General features: G+C 45.9%; 5 protein-coding genes across 6 annotated transcripts in view; 2 read left to right on the top strand and 3 right to left on the bottom strand.

Moving 5' to 3' along the window:
• Positions 1-1,387: 1,387 nt before the first annotated feature.
• On the bottom strand, positions 1,388-1,913 carry Acbp6 (Acyl-CoA binding protein 6). The gene is made up of 2 exons (XM_017165682.2): positions 1,820-1,913; positions 1,388-1,756 (listed from the first exon to the last, which is right to left on the bottom strand). The coding sequence occupies exons 1-2, from the start codon at positions 1,826-1,828 to the stop codon at positions 1,517-1,519; spliced, it is 249 nt and encodes an 82-aa protein (XP_017021171.1). The 5' UTR covers positions 1,829-1,913; the 3' UTR covers positions 1,388-1,516.
• Positions 1,914-2,497: 584 nt separating this feature from the next.
• Acbp4 (Acyl-CoA binding protein 4) lies at positions 2,498-2,859 on the top strand. Its single transcript, XM_017165681.2, has one exon. It carries the CDS (start codon positions 2,535-2,537, stop codon positions 2,787-2,789), a length of 255 nt encoding a protein of 84 aa, XP_017021170.1. The 5' UTR covers positions 2,498-2,534; the 3' UTR covers positions 2,790-2,859.
• Positions 2,832-5,119, bottom strand: BBS1 (Bardet-Biedl syndrome 1). Its single transcript, XM_070285010.1, has 4 exons — positions 5,110-5,119; positions 4,729-5,010; positions 3,594-4,661; positions 2,832-3,350 (listed from the first exon to the last, which is right to left on the bottom strand). Exons 1-4 carry the CDS (start codon positions 5,117-5,119, stop codon positions 2,881-2,883), a joined length of 1,830 nt encoding a protein of 609 aa, XP_070141111.1. The 3' UTR covers positions 2,832-2,880.
• A 2,822-nt stretch (positions 5,120-7,941) lies between these two features.
• On the top strand, positions 7,942-10,281 carry msl-3 (male-specific lethal 3). The gene is made up of 6 exons (XM_017165784.3): positions 7,942-8,136; positions 8,225-8,403; positions 8,500-9,066; positions 9,122-9,606; positions 9,665-9,749; positions 9,807-10,281. Exons 1-6 carry the CDS (start codon positions 8,035-8,037, stop codon positions 9,931-9,933), a joined length of 1,545 nt encoding a protein of 514 aa, XP_017021273.1. The 5' UTR covers positions 7,942-8,034; the 3' UTR covers positions 9,934-10,281.
• Positions 10,151-21,864, bottom strand: part of form3 (formin 3) — a 30,986-nt gene continuing 19,272 nt past the window's right edge. For both annotated transcript variants that reach the window (XM_017165782.3, XM_017165783.3), the window contains exons 4-11: positions 18,440-18,473; positions 15,569-15,716; positions 14,253-15,283; positions 13,835-14,185; positions 13,397-13,776; positions 12,764-13,334; positions 12,558-12,691; positions 10,151-12,495 (exon numbers count right to left, since the gene is read on the bottom strand). In XM_017165782.3, coding sequence (XP_017021271.1) covers positions 10,523-12,495; positions 12,558-12,691; positions 12,764-13,334; positions 13,397-13,776; positions 13,835-14,185; positions 14,253-15,283; positions 15,569-15,716; positions 18,440-18,473 — 4,622 coding nt within the window. In that variant the 3' untranslated portion in view covers positions 10,151-10,522. The remainder of the gene's footprint in view (positions 12,496-12,557; positions 12,692-12,763; positions 13,335-13,396; positions 13,777-13,834; positions 14,186-14,252; positions 15,284-15,568; positions 15,717-18,439; positions 18,474-21,864) is intronic.

Here is a 21,864-nt window from a genome sequence, read left to right as displayed (position 1 = left end):
TCACCAGTTGATTGTTTAGTTAAGGGAAAATTAGATCATACGTAATCTGCATTGTCATTTTTGTTAATATTAGATTAGGACGGACACCTATTCATTATTCAATTTATTATACGAATCTTTATATAGACTTACATACTTTATACTTATAATTCCTTCCATTATATTAAAAATAATAATAGTTTGCCAAAAGTGTCACAATTATAATTATTGGAGCAATCACTTAAGGGCGCATAAAAAATTTTATAAATATAAAATAACTTTTATAACTTTAGTTTTTGAATATTAAATCAAATTTAAAAACTATATGTGATTTCAACGTAGGGCAGTAAAGGTATCACGAAAATAAAGATTTTAAAAATAATGTAGATCGTTTTAAAAAGAAATGAAAATATTAAAACAATGGACATATATGTACATATATAAGCAATTTTTTATATATTATACCACATTGAAAATTGTCTAGAAGTAGAACCTCACTGTATGTGGATCCTAAAATTATACCTCGCTTTATTGTGAAATAAATAAATGTATGTATAATAAGTAGAAAATCCGTGCATGTAAGTAGAGAATAAGAACACATATTTTGTATTTAAAAAACCCATTCTTAAGCATTATTAAATTATTATTATAGTGCTTAAGCATTATTAAATTATTACCAATTATTTAAATAAATAAAAAACATGAATAAGCTCAGCAAAAGTCAAAAAGATGTCCTATTATAAATTGTATAAAATAAACTTATAAGGACATTGACAATGTTTATTTCATACATTTTTATTTAATTTCTTTATATCCTTGATGGTGGATTTTTTGGCAACGGAAATTCTTATGCATATTTGTTGATTATATTTATTAAACTCGATGAATCAGAGCCAGGTGAACAAAGTCTTAGTAATTCGTCAAATATAGGTAAAAGATTATCAAGTGCTTATGAAATCCCTGATAATATAATTGCAATATATAGTTTATTATTTTTAAATACAAATATTTTCCAATTTTTTACATTTAAAAAAATGTCTTCTATATTTTATTTCAATGTTTACCCCAAATAAATTGAGATATTATTGCCGAAACGGAAAATATGTAGGCATCTACATAACTCGTTTGTTGGTCAACTGAAGCTCTTGTCAACCCTGCGGATAAGTGATTTCCTTTGAAATTTTAGACCTTTACGGATAAGGCACATAAATAGCGGTTTAGGGCCATAAGGAAAATTAATTAAACATGTTATTTTTATATTTTGTACTTCCCATTTTATAGAACATATCGGCGCAGGCACTCACAGCGGTCCGAGAGGGCCTAATCAGATTTAGATAGTATGGAGTGGGTCATATGATCGATCGCATTCGGCAACTGGAGCGGAAAGTTTGGTAGTGACAAATGCGTGTTCTTCACGTTAAATGCATAGGTGTTTGGTTTATTATAAAACTACAATAAATACATCGAGTGTCAACCACATTCCTTAAGGACAGTAAGCTTTAGGGGGGTCACAGGAAACGGTCTAGGGTTAAGGGTTCTATTCGTACTGGGGAGCGTACTTCTTGTAGACCTCGATGTAGTAGGCCTTGGCATCGTCGGCGGTAAGACCGGCCTTGCTCTTCCAGGCGTTGTAGCGGGCCTTCTTCTCCTCATCCTCGGGCTCCTCGATGTTGCAGTCACCAACGGTGGCCTGCTTGTAGTAGCCGTAGAACTCGAGGAACTCCTCCTTGCTGGGCAGGTTCTTGAAGTTCTTGGCCTTCTCGACGATCTCCTCAAACTGCAGTTGACAAACAAAAATTTTATAGAAATTTTACAAAGGCAAGGGATGTGTAAAACTCACGGTGGGCATGTTGGTAGCTTGTTAGTTGGTTTTGGCAAACAAAAACAATCTGTGCGGATCGCGCCACGGTCGCCGTTTATATATTGGCAAACATGGCTCACTCCCTTTGCTAATCTAATCAATGCTCGCTTTCCCCACTGCAATTGTAGTTCCTAGTCATGGGCTTATCGCCTGAGTATATAGCGGAGTAATCACTGAAAGTGAGAGTTGGTCTGGGGCCACTGAAGTGTATATAATTAGTCAGAAGCTTATCGGCGCTCTTGCACTTGCCAAAATATATGCACATGGCCCCATGTTGCCACTAACGGCCGGGCTGATAAGGTCGAGCCCCGAAACTGATGAGTTGGGGCAGCGTGGCCAAAAATCTGGATAGCCAACAGGCCAATAACTTAATTAATGGCCAGTCATCGACTCGGTTCTTACACATAATTCACGTGAGTCAGGGTCTATCTATCGGAGTCGTTATTATCATGGTGAAGTCGCCCGATCTGCTGCTAAGAATACTGCTGCGGCCAGATAGTAGTATCTGCCCTCCAAAAATATTAATTAAACTTTTTCAAAGGCATCCCCGTCTCCAAAATGTAGATATACTATTGGGCAATGCACCTGCCATTATTCAAATTAATTAAATTTCGTAACTCCTCAGAATGGGGGACTATAAAAGCAGCATGTTGCCGGGGAGATATCACTTAGTATCACTCGTATATCCAGCAAGATGGTCAGTTTTGAGGAAGCCGCCGAGCTCGCCAAGAACTTCTCCAAGAAGCCCAGCGACTCCGAGTTCCTGGAGTTCTACGGTCTCTTCAAGCAGGCCACCGTTGGCGATGTGAACATCGACAAGCCCGGCGTCCTGGATCTCAAGAAGAAGGCCATGTACGAGGCCTGGAACTCCAACAAGGGCCTGTCCAAGGAGGCCGCCAAGGAGGCCTACATCAAGGTGTACGAGAAGTACGCCCCCAAGTACGCCTAAAGCCTAGTCCCAGGATTAATCTCCTTCATCTGTCAAATAAACTCGAAATCTTACCCTGAGAAACCAGAGACTCCGCTTACTTAACCCGCTCTTAGAAGGCTGCCTCTGATTGGGGCATCGAAACGGCGGCTGCGATGAGCGGCTTGGCCTGGCCAGCCTTCATCAGCATCACCCGTATCTGGGAGTTGTCCGGGCTGAGGCTGGCCGGCGGCAGCTTATCCATTGGATCCAGCACCGCCACCACCTCAAAATCCACACGCAGGGGGACTCCTGGCAGGACACTGGGCAGCCGGGCCAGGGTCTGCGGCACAGTGTAGTGGCGTCTGTCGGCATGGAGCAGCACCACGAGATTCGAGGCCATCTTAAAGGTGGACAGGTTCTGGACAGTAAGGTATAGCCGAAAGGCGGGTCCGCTGCCGCAGACCTCGGCGGATAGCTTGACGGGGGCATGGGTCAGGTCGCCGGATATCGTGCTTTCCGAGGAGTTGATGGCATCGATGGTGGCCCGAGCTGCTGTGAGACGCAGGCGCCACAGTTCCACCTGAAAGCTGCCATAAGTGGCTAATAGATTGAGATACTGATTAAATTGTGTCATATTTTTTAGGTGGAAAACTAAGAACTAAGGGATTTTCAGGAAACTGAGTCACTTCATAATCTAAATTCTAAATTCATGGGTATGGCCACCGTTATCAATTCTATGTGTAATCTTTAAAATAATGGAAAAATACAGTGGCTATGAGTAAGGATCGATTTATAAAAGCAAGACAAAAAATATAATATTTTTAACAAGGTATTCCCTCTCACCTTTGGCCTGCTGCTTCTCCCGCGCCGCCTGCTCCACAAAAATAGAGCTCTTCTTAGGTTTGTCCAGAATGGAGGCATCCACGATCGAGCTGTGATCACTGCCTGATCGCTTATTGCCTAGATCTCCAGGTTTGGGATCAAACCGAGAGACCCGTCGCAGTATCTTAACCACAATGTCTCCTGATTGTGTAACAAGGGTAAGCACGTGATCCTCCATGCCCATCCGGCCGTACAACATGGCATCCACGGTCTCACTTAGAGCAAACTCATCAACCAGATAGCGCTGCAGATAAAATTTAACCACGCCTCCTTTCAGGGCAATGGCCACAAGGGTTAGTCCCAGATGGGTCATGGGCAGGGGCAGTATGCAGACGGGCAGTTCCTGCAGAGGCACCTGGTACAGCAGCTTGCCCCGCTTCGAGTAGCACAGATAGCGATTGTCCATCGTGGAGGCGATGATTGTCTGGTCAATGGGTAGGAGCAACAGCCCTGTTAGCGGCGTTCCCAGCTTGAAGATCTCCTGGCCCTCGGATTGGGTCTTCCGCAGCAGGTAGACACCACCATTCCGCGTGGCAACCACAATGCAGAAATCAGTTTCATAGGTTCCCTGAACGGAAATCAGGCTCGGCACAGCAGTTTCATCCGCACAGGTCTTGCCCTCGAACACCAAATTAAAGCCTTGCGGCTCTAGGATAAGGACACTGCCACTGTCGGTTGCCAAAACCAAATGAGATGGCGGATTAGCGTCGCTGGAGATGCGCTTCAGGCAACACATGGCCACAATGCTGCCACCGCGACCCACCGCTGAGTCTCTGTGCGTCGTAATGAAGGCCTCCCGCTCCTCCTCGCTCAGCTGGAGCAAGCGCTGCGACTTTCGCGAGAGCTTGGCGTGGTCAATGTTCTGGAGGGATTCAAGCAGAGCTGGGTGGGCGTCCTGCTTCATCACCGGCAGCTTGCGCCACACCTCGAGCTCAAGGTCCTCGGAGTCCTGGGCGGGAATCGTGTACTTGAAGTAGGGTTTCAGGTGGCGGTAAAAGAGCACGGACTCGGCAATGGCGACGGCAATTACTAGACGTGAATAAGGGTTACAAAAAGGGGTTCGTTTTGAATAATTTAAGGGAGGGAGACATTTTACCCGGCGTCTTTGGCTCCGACTCGTCGATGTAAAGGCTCTCAATGGCCGTGGGAATCCCCGGCAGAGGCTGCTCCTGCTTGAGCTTTAGACCTCGGAACACCTTCAGCGTGGCACTGGGCTCCTCGGCGGCGTCATCCAGTGAAATGTCCGCGGCCAGAAGCCGGACATAGCCATCGCACTGCACGTCGCTCAAGGTCATGCAGCTGGAGAGCGTTGTGAGCTGCGGGCGAACCTCGTCCTCGGTGTCCACGTGGAGCCAGTTGGGAGCACTGGCGGCCATGGCTGGATCTCAATCTTACGGAATACTTTGCAATGGCAGTGTGAAAACGAACAGATGATTCAGTTCAGGCCTTTGTTTTGGTTTTCATTTTCCCTAGCAACGGCGCCGCATAGTTTGAAAATGCAATCGATACAATTTTCTTAATATCTTTACCCGAAGTGATTACTTTTTGGTATGTTGTAGGTCACAGTTTTACAATACATCAAGAAATATTTATTTTTCCCTCTATCGATCATATTACCGCTATATAATCTAGTCGCCCGATTTTCATAAAATCATAAAATTGCAGGGTATTATAATTTTAGTCAGAAGTTTGCAACGCAGTGATAAAGACCTTTCCCACCCTATAAAGTAATTTTATATAATTTTAGGATTGTCAGAGATGAAGCTGGAGGAGCGAGCAGATGGCTGGACAGATCTCAACCGGATGGCAGTAGAGGACGGTGATCGGATCTTGGCTCCGGGCTATATGAAAGCCTGCGGAAGGCGTAAATAATTAAAATATTTATAAATACAATTTAAATATGTAAATGTAATTGATGGAACACACAAATATTTATCAATAAAAGATGGTGAATTCAATGTGCAATGTGTTTGGTGAAGGCGGCATTTATTTGGGATCGTTTGGGGAAAAATCTAATTATTTTGAAAGCCAAATCAAAATTTTTAATTTTTTTTTCTGAATTTTAAACATTTTTTTCGGATGTTTTACAATTTTTCTAAATTAAACATTTTTTTTCTAAATATTTAAAACTTTTCTGAATTCTTAAAATTTTGTCTGAATTTTTAAATTTTTTTTTCAGATTTTTTATATTTTTTAGAATTTTTTTTTAGAATTTGTTAAATTTTTTTAAATGTTGTAACTGCCAAATTTGAATTTGAATTTAACTGCCAAATTTGAATTTGAATTTAACGACGATCAGTTTCAGTGTGCCCAGATGCAGTTGTAAAATAACACCTAAATTTGGATTCAAAAAGGTTTGAGTCCCCGCTAACTTGCGCCGGCTCCTAAATGGTTTGAAACTTGGACAAAATTTACAATATGGTCACACTGGCACGTTTTTCGTGGCCCAAAGTTTTTATAACAGTTTATACCAGTTTTCAGTTGCTTGCTGCTGATTTCTGTTCGCCTGTTACCCCAATTTGGGAAACGGGCAATTTGCATGGAAATGTTCGGAAATTTGGATGGGCTGCTGTAGGGATGTTGTTGTAAAAAGGTTGTTGTTGCCATAAGCTGTTGTTGTCGGCAACAAATAGGTATAAATGCATAAAATGGAATATAACAGTTTATACCAATTATTATTTTTGCCCAAAAATTTTTATAACAGTTTATACCAGTTTTCAGTTGCTTGCTGCTGGTTTCTGTTCGCCTGTTACCCCAGTTTGGGAAACGGCCAAATTTAATGGAAATTTTTGCTCACTTCCATCAGTGATGCTCACTTTCATCAGTGATGCTCACTTCCATCAGTGATGCTCACTTCCATCAGTGATGCTCACTTCCATCAGTGATGCTCACTTCCATCAGTGATGCTCACTTCCATCAGTGATGCTCGCTTCCATCAGTGATGCTCACTTCCATCAGTGATGCTCGCTTCCATCAGTGATGCTCACTTCCATCAGTGATGCTCACTTCCATCAGTGATGCTCATCTAGCTATTTTTTGCATTATTGGTAGAAAATTGCATCTCACTAGCTGCCAGTGATGCTCATCTAGCTATTTTGCATTATTTGAATTTATTTCTCATTAACTGTCAGTGATGCTCATCTAGCTATTTTCCACCGCAAGAAAGCCCTTATATTGAGCCTGTTTAAATTATCCCACCCAAAAAAAAACCGCATCCTCCTCATAACTCAAAAATAACACATTTTTTAAGGTTTATTATTTATTTCAGCTTTAAATAAAAACAAGAAAGGAAGCTAACTTCGGCACGCCGAAGTTTGTATACCCTTGCAGAAATAATTTCATTACATTTTACCTATACCTATTATGTTTACAGTTTGATAGTTACAGTTTTGCATTCCCAGCTTTACATTTTCTCTACATAAACCGATCGTTTATATGGCACCTTTATGATATAGTTGTCCGATTTTCATGAACATAATAAGTATAGTTAAAATGTAATAAAATAATATATGCAATGGTATACAAACTTCGGCGTGCCGAAGTTAGCTTCCTTTCTTGATATATGATAATTTTGTTGACTAATTAAAGCTTAAACATATATAATTAAGTCCTAAAACCCGCAAATTCAATTTGGAAAGCTTTTCTATGCTAGTTATTGCTAGGTTTACAAATCTGCATACTAAATTTTATTTTTTAGGAAATCAAAATTTTTGCCAATTTTTGAAAAATTTAACGATGTAACCCCTTATTAAATTTTGGAAAAATGGCTAAAAAAATTTTTTCCTTCGGACATGGCTAGAAAGGCTCGCCTGTTGATGCTGATCAAGAATATATAGGATTTATAGGGTCGGAAATGACTACTTCAATGCCTTTCCAAGCTTCTGACACGATTTTAATAAAAAAAAAATCATGGAAAAAATAAAAATAAAACGAAAAATAAACTTAACCTTTGACTAATGCATTCTAGTTTTTTGAAAGTTAGGAAACCGGAAACCAACTTTTTTGGGGGACACTCGGGAGATTCCCTATAAATTCTATACCTTTAACTATTTATCTCTACAATATAATTAGCACAAAATAGTTTAAGTGTTGTGTTATTATATGGTATTTAATTTAATCAGCTAACTTAAGCCGTTTCCCCACAAAATGTTTTTGAAAAATTACCCGTTTTGCCGCGAATTAACCCTACTTCCTTAGCGAAGTTTCATACCTTTCCTCAACCAAGTTGTGCACCACTTTCAATGCAGTTTGTACCTAATTTTGACCAGCATTTATTTATTTACATCTTCTGCTTGATCTTATGGTCACACTAAAAGTACACACATACAAGCAGCTGCACGATTTTGTTTTTAATAGTTTTTTAGCGTTAGGTGAATTATTAACCCTTTGTTTGGCCCAAGTAATGACGGAGCTCAAGGACGAGGTGCAGGTTTTCAACAAGGGCGAGATAGTCCTCTGCTACGAGCCGGATAAATCGAAGGCCCGAGTGCTCTACCCGAGCAAGGTACGCGTCCACGCACACACGCACCCGACACCCACACTCGCGCAGAAACTGGAAGGGTTTTCACGCAGTTTTCATAAATTTCCCACAGGTTCTGAACGTCTTCGAGCGCCGCGACGAACATGGTCTAAGGTACTACGACTACAAGATCCATTTCCAGGGCTGGCGGCCTTCATACGACCGCTCGGTACGTGCTGGGGTCCTGCTTAAAGACACGGAAGAGAATCGCCAGCTGCAGCTCGAACTGGCGGAGGCGGCGCAGCTGCAAAGGTAAGTATCCACACACACAGCATGTGTTCGTATATGTGTGTGTGTTTGTGAAAATGCCGGTTCCAGTATTTTCTTACTTTCCGTTCTCACTTGCAGAAGAGGCGACAACTCGTACAAGGGCACGCCCGACAAACCGGCGCCGAAGAAGAAGCGTACCGGCCGGGCCGCCTACATCGAGGATCCTGCCGTGGACCCCCTGGACACGGCGTCCTTTGCAGCAACAGCGGATCAGGAAATGCCGCCGACACACCGAGCTCCAGCCGTTGGCAACCGGGCTCGCGACAACAGCGGCGGCAGAAAGGAGAAGGCCGCACATGGAGATGGCAGGCCAAAGGCGTCTCGGGGACGGCAGGTGAACAACGCCGAGGATGTGCATATCCTAGAGCCCGAACTGGAGCGGTTCGTGTGCCAGGAGGATCGGGTGATGTTGCGCATCAGCGAGCGGCTGCGCGAGTACATGGAGTACGACTACAACATGGTGGTGAAGCTGGGCAAGCAGCACATCATGCCCGCCCGCATGCCCATAGTGTCCATACTGGAGAGTTTCGTGAAGCAGAGAGCCGTAGAGCTGGCCATTGGCATTAAGCAGGACAGCTCCAGGGCCAGGAACACGAAGAGCGGCAATGCCCGCATGTACCGGGAATACGATCGCGTCATGTCCATGTATGTATTAACCTAATTCTTGGCTGCAACCAAAAATTATTGCCTCTCCTTGCAGCGTTTGCATGCTGAAGGAAGTGGTGGACGGCATTCGCATCTACTTTGAGTTCCACGTGGACGATCACCTGCTGTACAAGGAGGAGAAGGAGTACACCCACAACTACCTCACCGACGACAACATGCGGAACTGCAGCGTCCTGCTTAACAAGTCCTACGACTACATCAATCCCAGCTGCGACACCGAACTGATCTCCATGGACGGTACGCCTGTGATCTCGAGCAACGGCCAGGAGGAAGGCGGCATCCTTGGCGGGAAGGAGTACGAGGACCAGCTGCAAAAGTGCCTGCTGTACATTGTGAAGAGCAGCGGCAAGAATACGGCTCAGGCCTACGACCGAACGTCGCCTTTTACGGCCGCCTATAAGCTGCCGCGTGAGATGAGAGGCTTCCTCTGCGAAACTTTCAACTGGCGGCTGCTGTCGGCGGAGTCGCCGCCGGAGAAGTCCATGGTCTTTGGCGCCCCCCATCTGGCCAGGATGATGAGTGAGTTGAAGCTAAAGCAGAGCTAAGAAATGTATAAAAGCCAAATTTACTTTTAAAGTCAAGCTGCCCGAGTTCCTGAATGCCTCGCCCATGTCCAACAAGAAGCTGGAGGTTCTGCTGCCGCACCTGGACTCGTTCATCAAGTGGGTTCCATTTCTTAATACCTTGAGCCATATACCAAGTAATTTATTTATTTTCAGCTACCTAGAGAACCACAAAGAGTGGTTCGACAAGGAGAACTACATGCATCCCACCGTTCACCAGGAGCAGCTGCAGCGGGAGCTGCTCGAGTCCCTGGAACGACCCATACAGATGTCTGCCGCTTAGCTTTAGTTGATCGTACGCTAGTTTATTTATTATTATGCAGTTTAAAGCTTATGTTTGTTTATTTTAAAGATTTGTAATTGTCGCTTCATGATTCCATGATTTTGGTTTCTCCAACTACGCGCTTTGTAAATAATTCGCTTCTATAAAAAACGTTTCCTACACATGTATAATCGAATAATGTCTACAACTATATGTTAAATATGTGGAAAATACGATTTTAACATTTTTTTAAACATTTTTTTTCTTTTTTTTTTTTGCTTAGCCTAGGTTTTAGTTGAGTAGTTTACATGCTAGTATTTTTGTCTCCTTTTTTTTGTGCTCAAATATATTTAAGAATTTGAAAACGGATTTTTGTCTTTATTCGGGTTTGCGGACCTTCAATTGGAATGTGCTGGGGGAATATCCTTTGACTTGTATAACTTCTCAAAATATTGCAACTGTAACAACTATCTATCTGTGTGTGCTGTTTTGTGTGTTCAGATCCTGCCTAGAAATTCGAAATTGTCGCTTGGACGGCTTGGAGTTGGATGCATTCGCGTTTGTAATATGTGTAAACTTGGGACGTTAGCTGGACACTGGACAGGGACGCCTACTTCTGGCGCTTCGTGGCACTGCTGGCCGTGGGTCGCATAAAGCTGCTCACGGACCGACTGCTGCTGGAGCTCCGCTGCGGCTGACTACTCGGAGTTCCATTCATCCTGGCCTGTTGCTGCTGGTTCATCGCATTCTTTACCAGCACCACACTGCGGGCGGCGCTCATTCGGGACTGCGACTGCGGCTGGGACTGGGACTGGTTCTCCTTGAAGCTGGTGCTTCCGCTGATATTCGTCTTCGGAGCTGTGTTGGTCATCTTACTGCGCACCAGGATCACACTCGGTCCCACGCTGGACCCACTGCTGCTGCTTCTGCTGGCCGGTACGCCACGTCCTGGTGTTGGCCTCATATTCTGGGCAGCCAATGGCCTCTTGCTCGGCGAGGAGTCCACAGATACGGTGGCTCCAGCTCGCTGCACAGCCGGTAGGCGTCTAACCACTGTCTGCGTGGAGGCTCCACTGTTGATGGAGGAGCGGGAAGAGCGCAGGCTATTCCTCGAACTGCTTCGCTCCACGCCAGCCAGGATTTGTTGCTCCTGTGGCGAGCGTCTCACAGCGGAGGCGGATCGAAGCGGCGCTGCGCTGACCAATGGCTGGCCATTGGGCATGCGCAGCGGCCTGCTGGCGGAGAGACTCCTCTTTACCGTGGCCGTTTGAGTGGCAGGGACTTGGTTTTGTGACTTGGTTGCTGATGAGGCCGAGGAGGAACCACTACTTCCCTTCATTCTGGCCTGCTGCAGGCGATCGGCCAGGCGGCTGCCCATTTGTGTGAGGCTGGTGGGCGTGGCCTTCTGCTTCTGCAGTGGACGCTGGCGGGCAGGTGTTGACTCGTTGACTCCCTCATTGCAGGAGGAGTTGGTGCTCTCGCCCTTTCCATGGGAGGGCGTGTCCGACACCAGGCTTTGCGTCTCCTCGAAGCCCTCGTCATTCAGTTCATGGTGTCCGCTGGCCGAGAGCTTCAACTTCGAGGGCGTAATCTCCCTAGGCGGACTCCAGGGTCGCTCGGGAGTGCCTGTGGGTGACTTGAGATTCCGGATGGCCTCCCGCACATCCTCCTGGTTGATGGAGCTGATGTGGCGACCCACCTTCTCCAGCTTGGTAATCGTTCGCTCCTTCTGCTTTGACTTCTCCGCTGGGGCTTGCTGCTCGGCCTTCGATGGAGAAGCCTTGACCTCAGGCTTGCTGCTGGTCAGGTGCTCCTCATTGCCGCTGCTGTAGTCCGTGGGCCTCTTGTAGCGACGAGTGCGTCGCCCCAAGGCATGCCGATCGAAGTGACCGGGAGCATCTTGCTCTGCTGATCCCACCACCAAGCTTATCTTCTCCTCCGCCGGCGCCTTGGGCTTGTCCGTCATGCTCACCGTGACCACTGTGGTGGTGGGCGTGGCTATCACCCGGCGACTCACTGGCGGCGTTTCTATATTGTCTGCATCCACCTCCTTGGAGGAGGCCTGCATCTCGTTCTGGTTTTTGTGGTGACTGAGCAGGCTGGCAAAGGTGTCGTCCGACACCTGAGGCTTTGGTGACTTGGGTGGCAGCAGCGGTTCCTCCTTCTTCGCTGGGAGTATGTCCCTGCTCGAGGATCGTCTAATGTAGATTTTAAGGCTCTCGTTGCTCATGTCCCGTTCGCCCAACTTCTGGATGTACGACTTCCGGCGATCCTCCTCGGCTATTGATTGCAGCACTCCGGGACTCTGCTGGTCCTGCGATCGCTGGCGGCGATACTGTCGCAGGGCATCCTGGGCAGGCTGGGCATCGGCAATGGCCTGCAGATTGGCCACCACATCCGTCTGCTCCAGGGTCTTTGACGGCTTCCAGTCTGCGTAGACACGCTGGTATCTTCCGGCCTCCTGCTCCGGCTTGTTCGTGGAGTTAGTGGGATTAGTGGTCGTGGGCGTGTTCGTTGGCGTTGCTGTCGTCGTCGAAGGCATGATCTTCTCCTCCGGCAGGGGGTCCAGTTTTCGTTCGTTTTCTGAAATTAAAAGAAGAGGTTGTAAGTTCCAGTTTTACGGTCGGTTCTGGAGGAGATCTTACCAGTTTCGTTTTCGAGCGATCGCCGATTGGCGTTGACCAGACGACGCTTTCGCCTGTACTCCTCGTTTTGCTTCTCGTCGCTTTCGTTGGACTGCAGCCACGTCTCGATCTTCTGGCGCCATTCACGGGATATTCTGGAAGAACAAGTTATATTTTTTTAAAATATTATATTTAAATGATTTAACAAGGACTCCAGGATCCCTCACCTTGGTTTCGCATCCTCGTTTGCTGGCTGCGGCTGCCCTATCGCCGATCCACCGCCCGTGGGCGTATTCGCTGCAGTGGTGGGCGTGCCTGCTGTACTGGCCAGCGGGGATTGCAGTCTCTCCTGACCCTGCTGCTGCTGCTGTTGCTGGAGGAGTGGAGCCGGTGAGCTTGCCCTCTCCCGATCCAGGCCAAAGTCAATGTTAAGCAGATCGGGACGCTTCCGGCTGGAACTTCCCGAGCGGGCGCGTCGGGCCCACGAACGATCCAAACTGCCATAGGCGGCTGCCTTTCGCTCCCTGCTGATGTGGCCATCGTTGGGACCCGTGGAGCTGCGTAAGAACTCCATTAGGTCATCCTCTCCTTCGAGCACACGACTGCGCCGGCGCCTCAGACTTCCATTGGGTGTGATGTCCGGCGAAGCACCGTCCTGCTCCAGGCGGATGAAACCGTTGCTGATCTCTCCGGATCCCAGGTGCCGGCGACTCAACGCTGGGCTGGCCCGAGGATCAAAGAGGGCATCGCCGAGGAAGGAGTGTTCCGAATCGGATACGGGAGTGCCAGCCTGACCAACTGGAATTGGGATAAAGATAATAGTTAAGCTTGTAATGAGAAGGGTGCTAGAAGCCACATACTCTGTCTGGCTCTGCGTGCCAGCTGCTCCTCGCGCTGCTTCCGTCTTAATGTGGCCTGCTGTTCCTGCTGCTGGCGTCGCTCGTTCTCCTTAACCGCCTGCCGGAACTTATCACAGAAACTCTGGAAAATCTTAAAGCACTCCTCCAGCCTGAAGGTGGCTGCATCATCGCAGAAGAACTCGGAGAGCTTGAGGCGCATGGACTCCACTTGCTTCATGCCCGACTGCAGGACGGCCAGTTCGGATTCGGCGGCTTGCAGAAATTCTGCCATTTGCTCCTTGATGTCCAAATCCGTGGCAGGCTGTTCAATCTGCCTGGCTATCCGCCTGATCCTGCCATCCAGCGTGTTGATCTCATTGTTAATCTGCTCTGAGGTTGTTCTGGGGTAAAAGATAATAAATTAAATATATAATTGATTTAGATTTAAAATTAACTTACTTGCTGGCACTCTCCAAGGTGCTCAGCTGTCCCGTGAACTGCAGCAGCTCAGGATTGCGTTTCTCGGCCTGCAGGGCCACGAAGTGAATGAGGTTCATTCCCGGCTTATTCGCTCGGATGTCGGTGAGCTTTTGCAGCGAGGATAGCTTCACTCCCGCCGCATTTCCCGCATATCCGCCGGAGTTGAGGAAGTTTCCAGCCACCACAACCATGTAGAGAACCTCCTGCAGGGTCTTATTATTGAGCAGATCATCACCGGCATACAACATGGCATTGATGCAGGGCTCCAGATAGGCCACATTGGCCGCAAACTCCTCCTTCAGCAACATGCTTTCAATTCGCAATTTGTGACTAAAAAGAAGAGTAATTCAAGATTTAGGGATAGGATCCTAGGATCTAAGATCTCAAGAACACTCACTTAGGCACCTCCAGCAACTGGAGCAGGAACTTCTCGGCATTGCCCAGTCGCCCCCGGTCCCCATTAAAGCCCTTCAGCATGTCCAGCTCATCTACCTCGGGCAGGATCTTTAGTAGACCTCGCAGCCTCTCCGCTCCGATTTCTTCGTGGGCGCCCTGTCGTATCAACTGGATGATGTCGTCGTTGCTGGTGCGGAACTGCTTCAGGAAGATGTTGACGTTGAGACTCCTCTTGCCATCCAGCAGAGTAATCTCCGTGCACTCCTTCTTCGATTTTCGGTCCAGGGTGTCGCATCCATTGGAGCCCGAGGAAGCATCTCTGCCCTCTCGGCCCAACTTCGGGGATCCCTGGGCACTGGTAGTTTGCAGGCAGAAGAGCCCCTCCATTTCATTCCAGTCGATGTCCTGCATCGGACTGTCCTGGTGATTGCTGGCCACTATGCTCCAGATATTCTGCTTGCCCAGGACCTTGTTGTGCGGAATCTTGCCCCAGTTGATGGTCTTCATCTTGGCCTTGGGCGCTGGTGTGTCCTGTTGGGGCAGCAGTATGGCAGTGTTCACTGTCTCCGCGGCCTTGGGATCTGGTGTCCTGGGCCGCGAAGCCATCTGCAAAGCTGGAGGAGGCGGCGGTGGTGGCAGGGCGCTGCCATTAACCATGGGAGGCGGCGGAGGTGGCGGTGCTACCCCATTTACCGGCGGAGGCGGGGGCGGTGGTGCAGCGGGTGCAGATGGAAGAGCAGGCGCTGGAGGAGGTGGTGGCGGCGGCTTAACTGCCACACCCCCTGGCTGCGTCGAAGGCTTGCGTGTGGGGCTGCTGGCATCGCTGCTGCGGCAGCTCTGGCAGGCGAATTTCTGACTGCTGGGCGTGCGTAGCAGACGAACTGCATCCTCGTGGCTCTCGAGGAGTGTGGCGCGATGAACGAGGCGCTCAGTGGTGTCCCAGATGATGTCGCTGAGCGGCTCCTTGGGATCGATGCGCAGCAGGTGCTGCAGAAGGCTGAGGAATGGCCCCTCCTGTGGCGTGTCGGCCACCTGAAAGCCAAAGAAATAATATTTAAATTAGTATAAATTAATAAACTTAGTTTTACCAATTCGAAAACAACTTTTTGGCTTTAATTAAATTTCCACAGTTAAGGAACTTCCAGTGTAATTATCGAGCGACCTTAGTGGACATCATTAGCATTCCGAAAAATGCCCTTGATCCGCTTCCATGGCCAATGACCTTGGTCAAATCCTTGCGCCCGCCTTGCGTATACGTAACTTCATCAGGAAATAACTCATACGCTCTGTTGCACCGCAGCACGCCATGGCACTCACCTGTCGCAGTATCGCATAGAAGACATCAAGATGCGAGTTGAGATTGATGCCATCGGGCGCCTGAAGGCTCTGGGCCTCGTCGCATTCCTGCTGCTCCACGAATACGTCCAATTGTACGATGATATCGCCCACACTTTGTGCGACTTTTCTGCAATGTGGAAATTAAGGCGTTAAGGGGTTAAGCTCTAGAAAATCTTGATCCGAGTTAATTATTCAGTTTGCTGCTGGCAATTTGTAAGCTGCAGTCGGTCGGATTGACACTTCTCACTGCGATTTAATTGATTTCTTATTTATGTTATGTATCTGGCAGTAAATAAATACTATATGCTATTGGGTAAGGGAGGGGGATGCCCACAAGTAGTTGACGGTTGCCAGAATCGATAGGGAACAACAAAGCTGAACGCCTGACATTGAGTAACCTTTCGGAGGCTGCCTACGGCCCTACGATTCACTCACTTAAGATTCTGCACCAGTTGCAAGGCGGCGCAGCTGTAGCGAGACAGCGAGCCGCAGAAAGTTAGGCGTCGCTGCAGGTGTCGCGGCGATGGCGCTGGCGACACGGAAGCGGAAACGGATACGGATGACGCCGACGGGGAGGAGGACGACGTCGCGGAGGAGAGCGATGGCGGCGGCGAGGGCGATGCTGACGACTCCACGTTGCAGCCTTGGCAGTCAACTCACTGGCACACCATATTCGCGGCGTGCAAAATCGTTAGCCTTGCGCAATGTCCTTGCTCAGCTCCGCTTTTGGCCCGACAATTGATATCCATGCACCGACTGGGACTGGGACTGGGATTGCGACTGGAACTGGCCTTTTTAATTGCCTCCCAAAAACAGAAACGGCAAACTATTGCGGTTCAGAGTTCGAACGAGACGAGAGCACGGCCAGAATGGCAATAACGAGGACGCGGCAGGACGGCGCGCGACAGGCTGGCACGACTCCGTGTGAGATATGGCCACGACTTGGCGGCACGGAGAGGAGAGCCTCCGAACATCGCAACATCGAAGCCTCGGAGCCATCCGAGTCCGTGCCGTGTTGTTTTTGGCGGCCACGTGCTGCGCGCGCAGGAGTTCGCTATGCGGTCTCTTTTATTTTGCGGAGCCACTTCGTCAACATCCATCGGGCCGGGCCCATTTGGACACCCGGCCACCAGCACGTGATTCTCCATTGTTTTGGTGTTTAGCCAGCCGATTTCTATTTTAGTCCGTCACGGAAGTCGTCACGGATTTAAGGGAGCCATGCGGGGGCCGGGAAATTGGGCAACCGAAATGCCAAACTACAAAACTTGAAACGGAAGCCGCTAGGAAAACCTTAAAGCGAACTTGGGTTCATTGAAATATTTGGAAGCGGAAAATGTGGAAATTAAATTTCCTATAAGCGGAAAATATTAGGGAAATTGAGTTACCAAAAAGAAAAGTATGAGAACTTCTTTATGGCATTCAAAATCTAAACAAAGAATATATTTAAATAACAAAATAATCCAAAAATAAAAAGCTGGAAAGTCAAGAACATTCACTTTCAAGGTTGGATTATTATGTTTACCAATACCAACGGCTCAAGTACCTGGGATCTTAAGAAAACAATTCATTAAAAAAATATATCCCCAATTTCAATTTCCGACTTCTCAGACTCTCCATAAAAATTCTATAGCCATTTCAAATGTCTATTCTTGACACGACCATATTAATCCACTGAAATGCGATACTTTAGAGTTTTATTTTTAGCAGACATTTATGAGAGTTTGACGGTAATTCGATACCAGCACACATCCATCATTCCCGCGCTGATAAACAACTTAGAATCAGATTTCGATTCGATTAGAACTCATTATGAGGGGAACAATTAAAAGCCGCTTAAAGCATCTGGGCAGCTTCCAAGCTACGCAATCGCCAGACGCCCATAAATTGTGATCCTCCTCTTGAAGGCGGGCCGAAATCAAAGCGCGTCGCGGCTCAATGAAAACGTTTAAAGCGATTCGTGGAGATTCGAGAAATTCCAAATAAATTAAATAGCGCCAGAAACTACGCATTTCATTGATGTGAGCGCGTTAAAATTTTAATAACAATAGAACCGAAGGGGGTCCTCGCTCAGGCAGTCACTCCGTCACTCAAGAATGGAAAAATGCCACAAGACAAATAGCATGAGACAATCAATTAGTCAACTTTGCTCCGAGGAATCTGCAAATGCGGACAGCTTGTTTGTTATTGTTCGCTTTTGGGCCTGAACTATTTCAGAGACTTAATTGAATTTGTTAGTTTCCCTCGTTTCCTATACAGAGGGACAGCGAGACAGCTAGACAGAGCTACAAATTTGTCAACCAGAGGGCCATAAATAAACCCGTTTTGAAAAGGTTGAGGCGGCGGGGGGGTGAGCAGCATCCAACTAATTGGTTTATTGTTGACTAATTAAATATTGAATTAATTGGTTGGCCGCCGGGTCTCTCGAAAGCAGCGCAAATTATTTACATAAGACTCGATCCGATCCGAATGGCATCCATCTCTTGGGGTCTTCAGTTTTGACGAATGTCTGAGCGGTCATTAGCGATCCGTCCCCCTTTTGAAGATGGTCCCTTGCGAATACCTTGATCTTGTCTCGAATGCAAATTAAATGTGCGTTCACATAAAACATAAAATCGCTAAACTGTTTGCGATACTCATTTGCCTGAGATTGTGGGAGACTTTCAGGGTTTTTCACCCAACGACTTGTTGGCCAAACGATCTTCACACGCTCGCAGCGGAATATCAATTCACCGACGCCCTCAGACATGGTACGTAGGTGCTCGACAATGTCTCGTCTCTGGGTTTTTAATGCGCACAAAATAAAAAAAAACTTTTATTGATCGTCCTCCTGATGGCAGATGAAGTACTCACCTTAGGTTATTGAGCAGCGGCAAAACTTTGAGACCTGCAAGGCAAAAGGAGAAAAGCATTAATTGGAGGTGTTGAATTCAAGTGTCAGAAAAACCATTAAAAAAATGTAATAAAAAAATTTATTAAAAATAAATTGCAAATGGTTAAATTCCAGGAATTCCCAATCTATAAACCGAAAGATCATTGATATCATGGCCTTATAATAATGAACAATTTTAATTCAGTATTTTATTGCCTGCTTTAATACATAAGAAACTTGAACTTAAGTCCTAAAATTTATTAAAATCAAAACAGTTTATGCTAATTTCCAATACATAAATCAATTTGTTGATTTTTTATGTGTTTGTTTTGATTACTTTTTGTGGGAAATTACTCAAAATGTATGAATAAATATTGTCTATTAAAAATAAGCATGACCTTCTTTGACAATTTATGACTTTTCTCAACTTTGCTCTTAAATTTTCTAAAAATTTTAGAAATACGATATCCCTGAAAAAGATTGCATGGAAAATAACCTTTGATTATAGAGATTTACTATATATTGTCCATGTAAATGAATCTCTCGCTATTAATCTACTAATTGAAATAAAATTTACGATTGAGCCCAAAAATATTTAAATTAATTTAGTGATAAAAACTTAAGTCTATTATCATCTCCCCAAAACAGTTGGCTATTTACGATTTTCAGTGGACAATTTGCTTTAACTAATGGGGTTTATCAACACAGCCGCACTTGGAGTTGTGCTCTTTTCTGGTTATGAGTAATGTGGAGATGATTCGCTGATGATTTCCCCCCCCCTCTCCCGGAGTATCGGGCTTTCCATAGGAGGCGATTCAGCCAAGGCCCGCCCAATGTCCCATGTCCAGTGACCAGTGTTCCATGCATCCCGATCGGGCGACTTCCGGCCAAGCTCGTTTTTTCGCCTTTTTGCTTTTATTCGCGCACTCACCAATCAATTTATGCACACGTACACACTGGGGGCACACTTCTATCCGTGTGTTGTAAATACAAAATAATAATAATAACAATAAAAAAATTAATTACGAAAAGCTCGTGAAAGTCGTTGTCGCTTCTGTGCTATGTCCCTCAAGTCCCCGATCCGCCTTATTTGGCGCCTTGACGTTCATAATTTCGTTTTACGACTGTCATTTTATTTGTTTGAAATTGAAAACCATAAAAGGCGCACAATTAAGATGCGTGTGCGATGCTGTGTGTGAGTGTAGTAAAAGTTTCTTTGTCCCGATCGAAATGTTTTTTTATTTGACTGTTCGGAAGTTGAAAGATCTTAACTAGAATGAGAGATCACTGATCGGTGTACACAGAAGGGGAAAAAAATTGGTAACAGTCATTGAGCATAAGTTTTCATACCTTCTAAATTAAATATATTTTGCAACCATATAATATATTGCATAGTTAAGATACATTTTTCCTCTGTAAAAGGGTAATTCCAATACCAACTATTTATGCCCTACAGCTAAAGGAGCGGGCACTTGTGTAAAGCACAAACAATTGCTTAGATCAGCGTCACGCCCAAGACCACAATTAATTGTTTAATAACATGCCATGTCACAAAGCCAAAGGAACTCGACGAAAAACTCAACAGCTCGAAAATCAATTCTCGCCAAACGATTTAAATATTTCACTCACAGTACTGTAAATCTGTTGATGATTTATAAATCAATTGAAATTGAATTTTGCCAGCGAAACAGTTGAGCGAATAAATTTATGGTCGACTATGGGAAAAACTTTTGCGTGCCACACAGTGGAAAATCATGGGGCATAAATCAGGCAACAGCAAATGCCTCACAGCCGGCAGCTATGGCCTGACAGATGACATACAACAGATATGATGGCTATATGGTTAGCCGGGTTGGTCGGGGAGTCCGAGAACTGGAATCGTTGTTCGGAGCCGATAATTGGGCACTTAAGTGGCATTAGCCAGCCCCTTCGCACAGGCCTTTTTGCGGAATGATTTAAAAATGCAAATATTTGCGGGGCGTTGCTTCGTTCCTGGAAACTCACAGAAATCCAAACAGAGCGCTGAAAAGCAGAAAACTGAAAAGAATCGGATCGAGACAAAGTCAAAGTCGGGCCAACAGCCTTGAAACTGAATACTCCGTTTCATTGCCAAACAAAATGCGGCCGTTGCTTGTCAAATGTGTCGTTCAGGAATGTCCCAGGAATCGGTATTGGGGTATCTGTGGGGCTGGGGCTGGGGGCTGGGGTCTGGGACTCCGTGGAAACGAGGGGGCGGCCACTGCGTGACTTACATTTTGTCACAGCCGCCGTTGAGATTTCGTATTTGTCTTGCGGCCGAGCATTGTGCTCTTGTAATGCTGAAAAAGCGCAGCTCAATTTATTTTAATTAAGAACAATAAAAACGCCGCTTCTCGCTTCTTGGTAACCCCAGTGCAGTGCCTTCCCGCCACTCGATGCACCACATTTCGGCGGTGGTGCTGCGTCTGCGCAGAAGGAATCATCGAAGACAACGGCGAGTGGCAGGGACAGGGGCAGTAGGAGGAACAGCCACTACGCACGCACCACCGCGCTCAATCAAAGTCAGAAAAGTCGGGTTGACGACTGCCGGGGTACAGTGGAAATTCCATACAAAGAATCTACATTTGTCACTCGCAGAATTCGAGGTTGTTGGTAAAATTAAATATTAATGGGTACTTTGACTTTTTTAGGGGAAATTCTAAGATTTGTTACTATAACAAAAGGATTTTAAAATGTTTAAAAATAATATTAAGAATATGTACAAAGGAACTTTATATATTTTTTATCCAACCTAATTTAATTGTTCATTTAACATTCCATTTAACATTTATAAATTCATGTTTTTGATATCCCACTGTATGGGCAAAGGAAAAATATGGCAGAGGTGGGGTGACTGGAATGGAGTTCTAGGGCAGTTCATGAACTTTGAACAAATAGGGGCTCAGTGCCGCCGATGTAGAGGAGGTGGAGTAGTAGCGGAAGGGGTAGAGGGAGTGGCATCTGCCACTGACAGGATGTAAATGAGTCCCTTGTTTGTCAACAGACTGCTTGTTACATATTAAGTACATTTTGTTTATTGTGCGCTTATTCTCCTTTTGCTTCTCCCTTCGGATGGGGCAGTCTCGGGGAAGTTGAGCCTAGAGCTTGCCACAGTTTTGAGGCACGTTCGAAACATATTAAAAGTTAAACTACAAACACGATTGGGTGTTCAACTCTATCGACATAAATAAGCAAACTATAATCTATGCCAAAAACTTCAAATGGTCACGTCTCTTCGATTTATTCCTTTGTCTGCTTGTTGTCTTAAGGCTTTAAGATAAAGATGTTTTTGTAGAGAGTTCCTTAGATTACTTATTTATTAAAAGAGGAGTTAACAAAATGAGAAAACTAAAAAATAATTCATATTTGGTATTAATACTTTCCATTT

The sequence above is a fragment of the Drosophila kikkawai genome, chromosome 3L, assembly GCF_030179895.1.
Source record: "Drosophila kikkawai strain 14028-0561.14 chromosome 3L, DkikHiC1v2, whole genome shotgun sequence".
Taxonomy (NCBI): Eukaryota; Metazoa; Arthropoda; class Insecta; order Diptera; family Drosophilidae; genus Drosophila; species Drosophila kikkawai.
The sequence above is the reverse complement of the archived record's forward strand: the minus strand, read 5'-3'. Positions and strand labels throughout refer to the sequence as shown.

Excerpts from the sequence above, each read along its gene's own strand:
- BBS1 (XM_070285010.1), bottom strand. Across the intron at positions 4,662-4,728 it reads GTCGGAGCCAAAGACGCCGG|TAATTGCCGTCGCCATTGCC; the intron begins GTAAAATGTCTC and ends ATTCACGTCTAG. Across the intron at positions 3,351-3,593 it reads GGAGAAGCAGCAGGCCAAAG|CCACTTATGGCAGCTTTCAG; the intron begins GTGAGAGGGAAT and ends TCAATCTATTAG.
- msl-3 (XM_017165784.3), top strand. The coding sequence starts at position 8,035 with ATGACGGAGCTCAAGGACGAGGTGCAGGTTTTCAACAAGGGCGAGATA. Across the intron at positions 9,067-9,121 it reads TACGATCGCGTCATGTCCAT|CGTTTGCATGCTGAAGGAAG; the intron begins GTATGTATTAAC and ends CTCTCCTTGCAG. Across the intron at positions 9,750-9,806 it reads CACCTGGACTCGTTCATCAA|CTACCTAGAGAACCACAAAG; the intron begins GTGGGTTCCATT and ends ATTTATTTTCAG.
- Acbp4 (XM_017165681.2), top strand. The coding sequence starts at position 2,535 with ATGGTCAGTTTTGAGGAAGCCGCCGAGCTCGCCAAGAACTTCTCCAAG.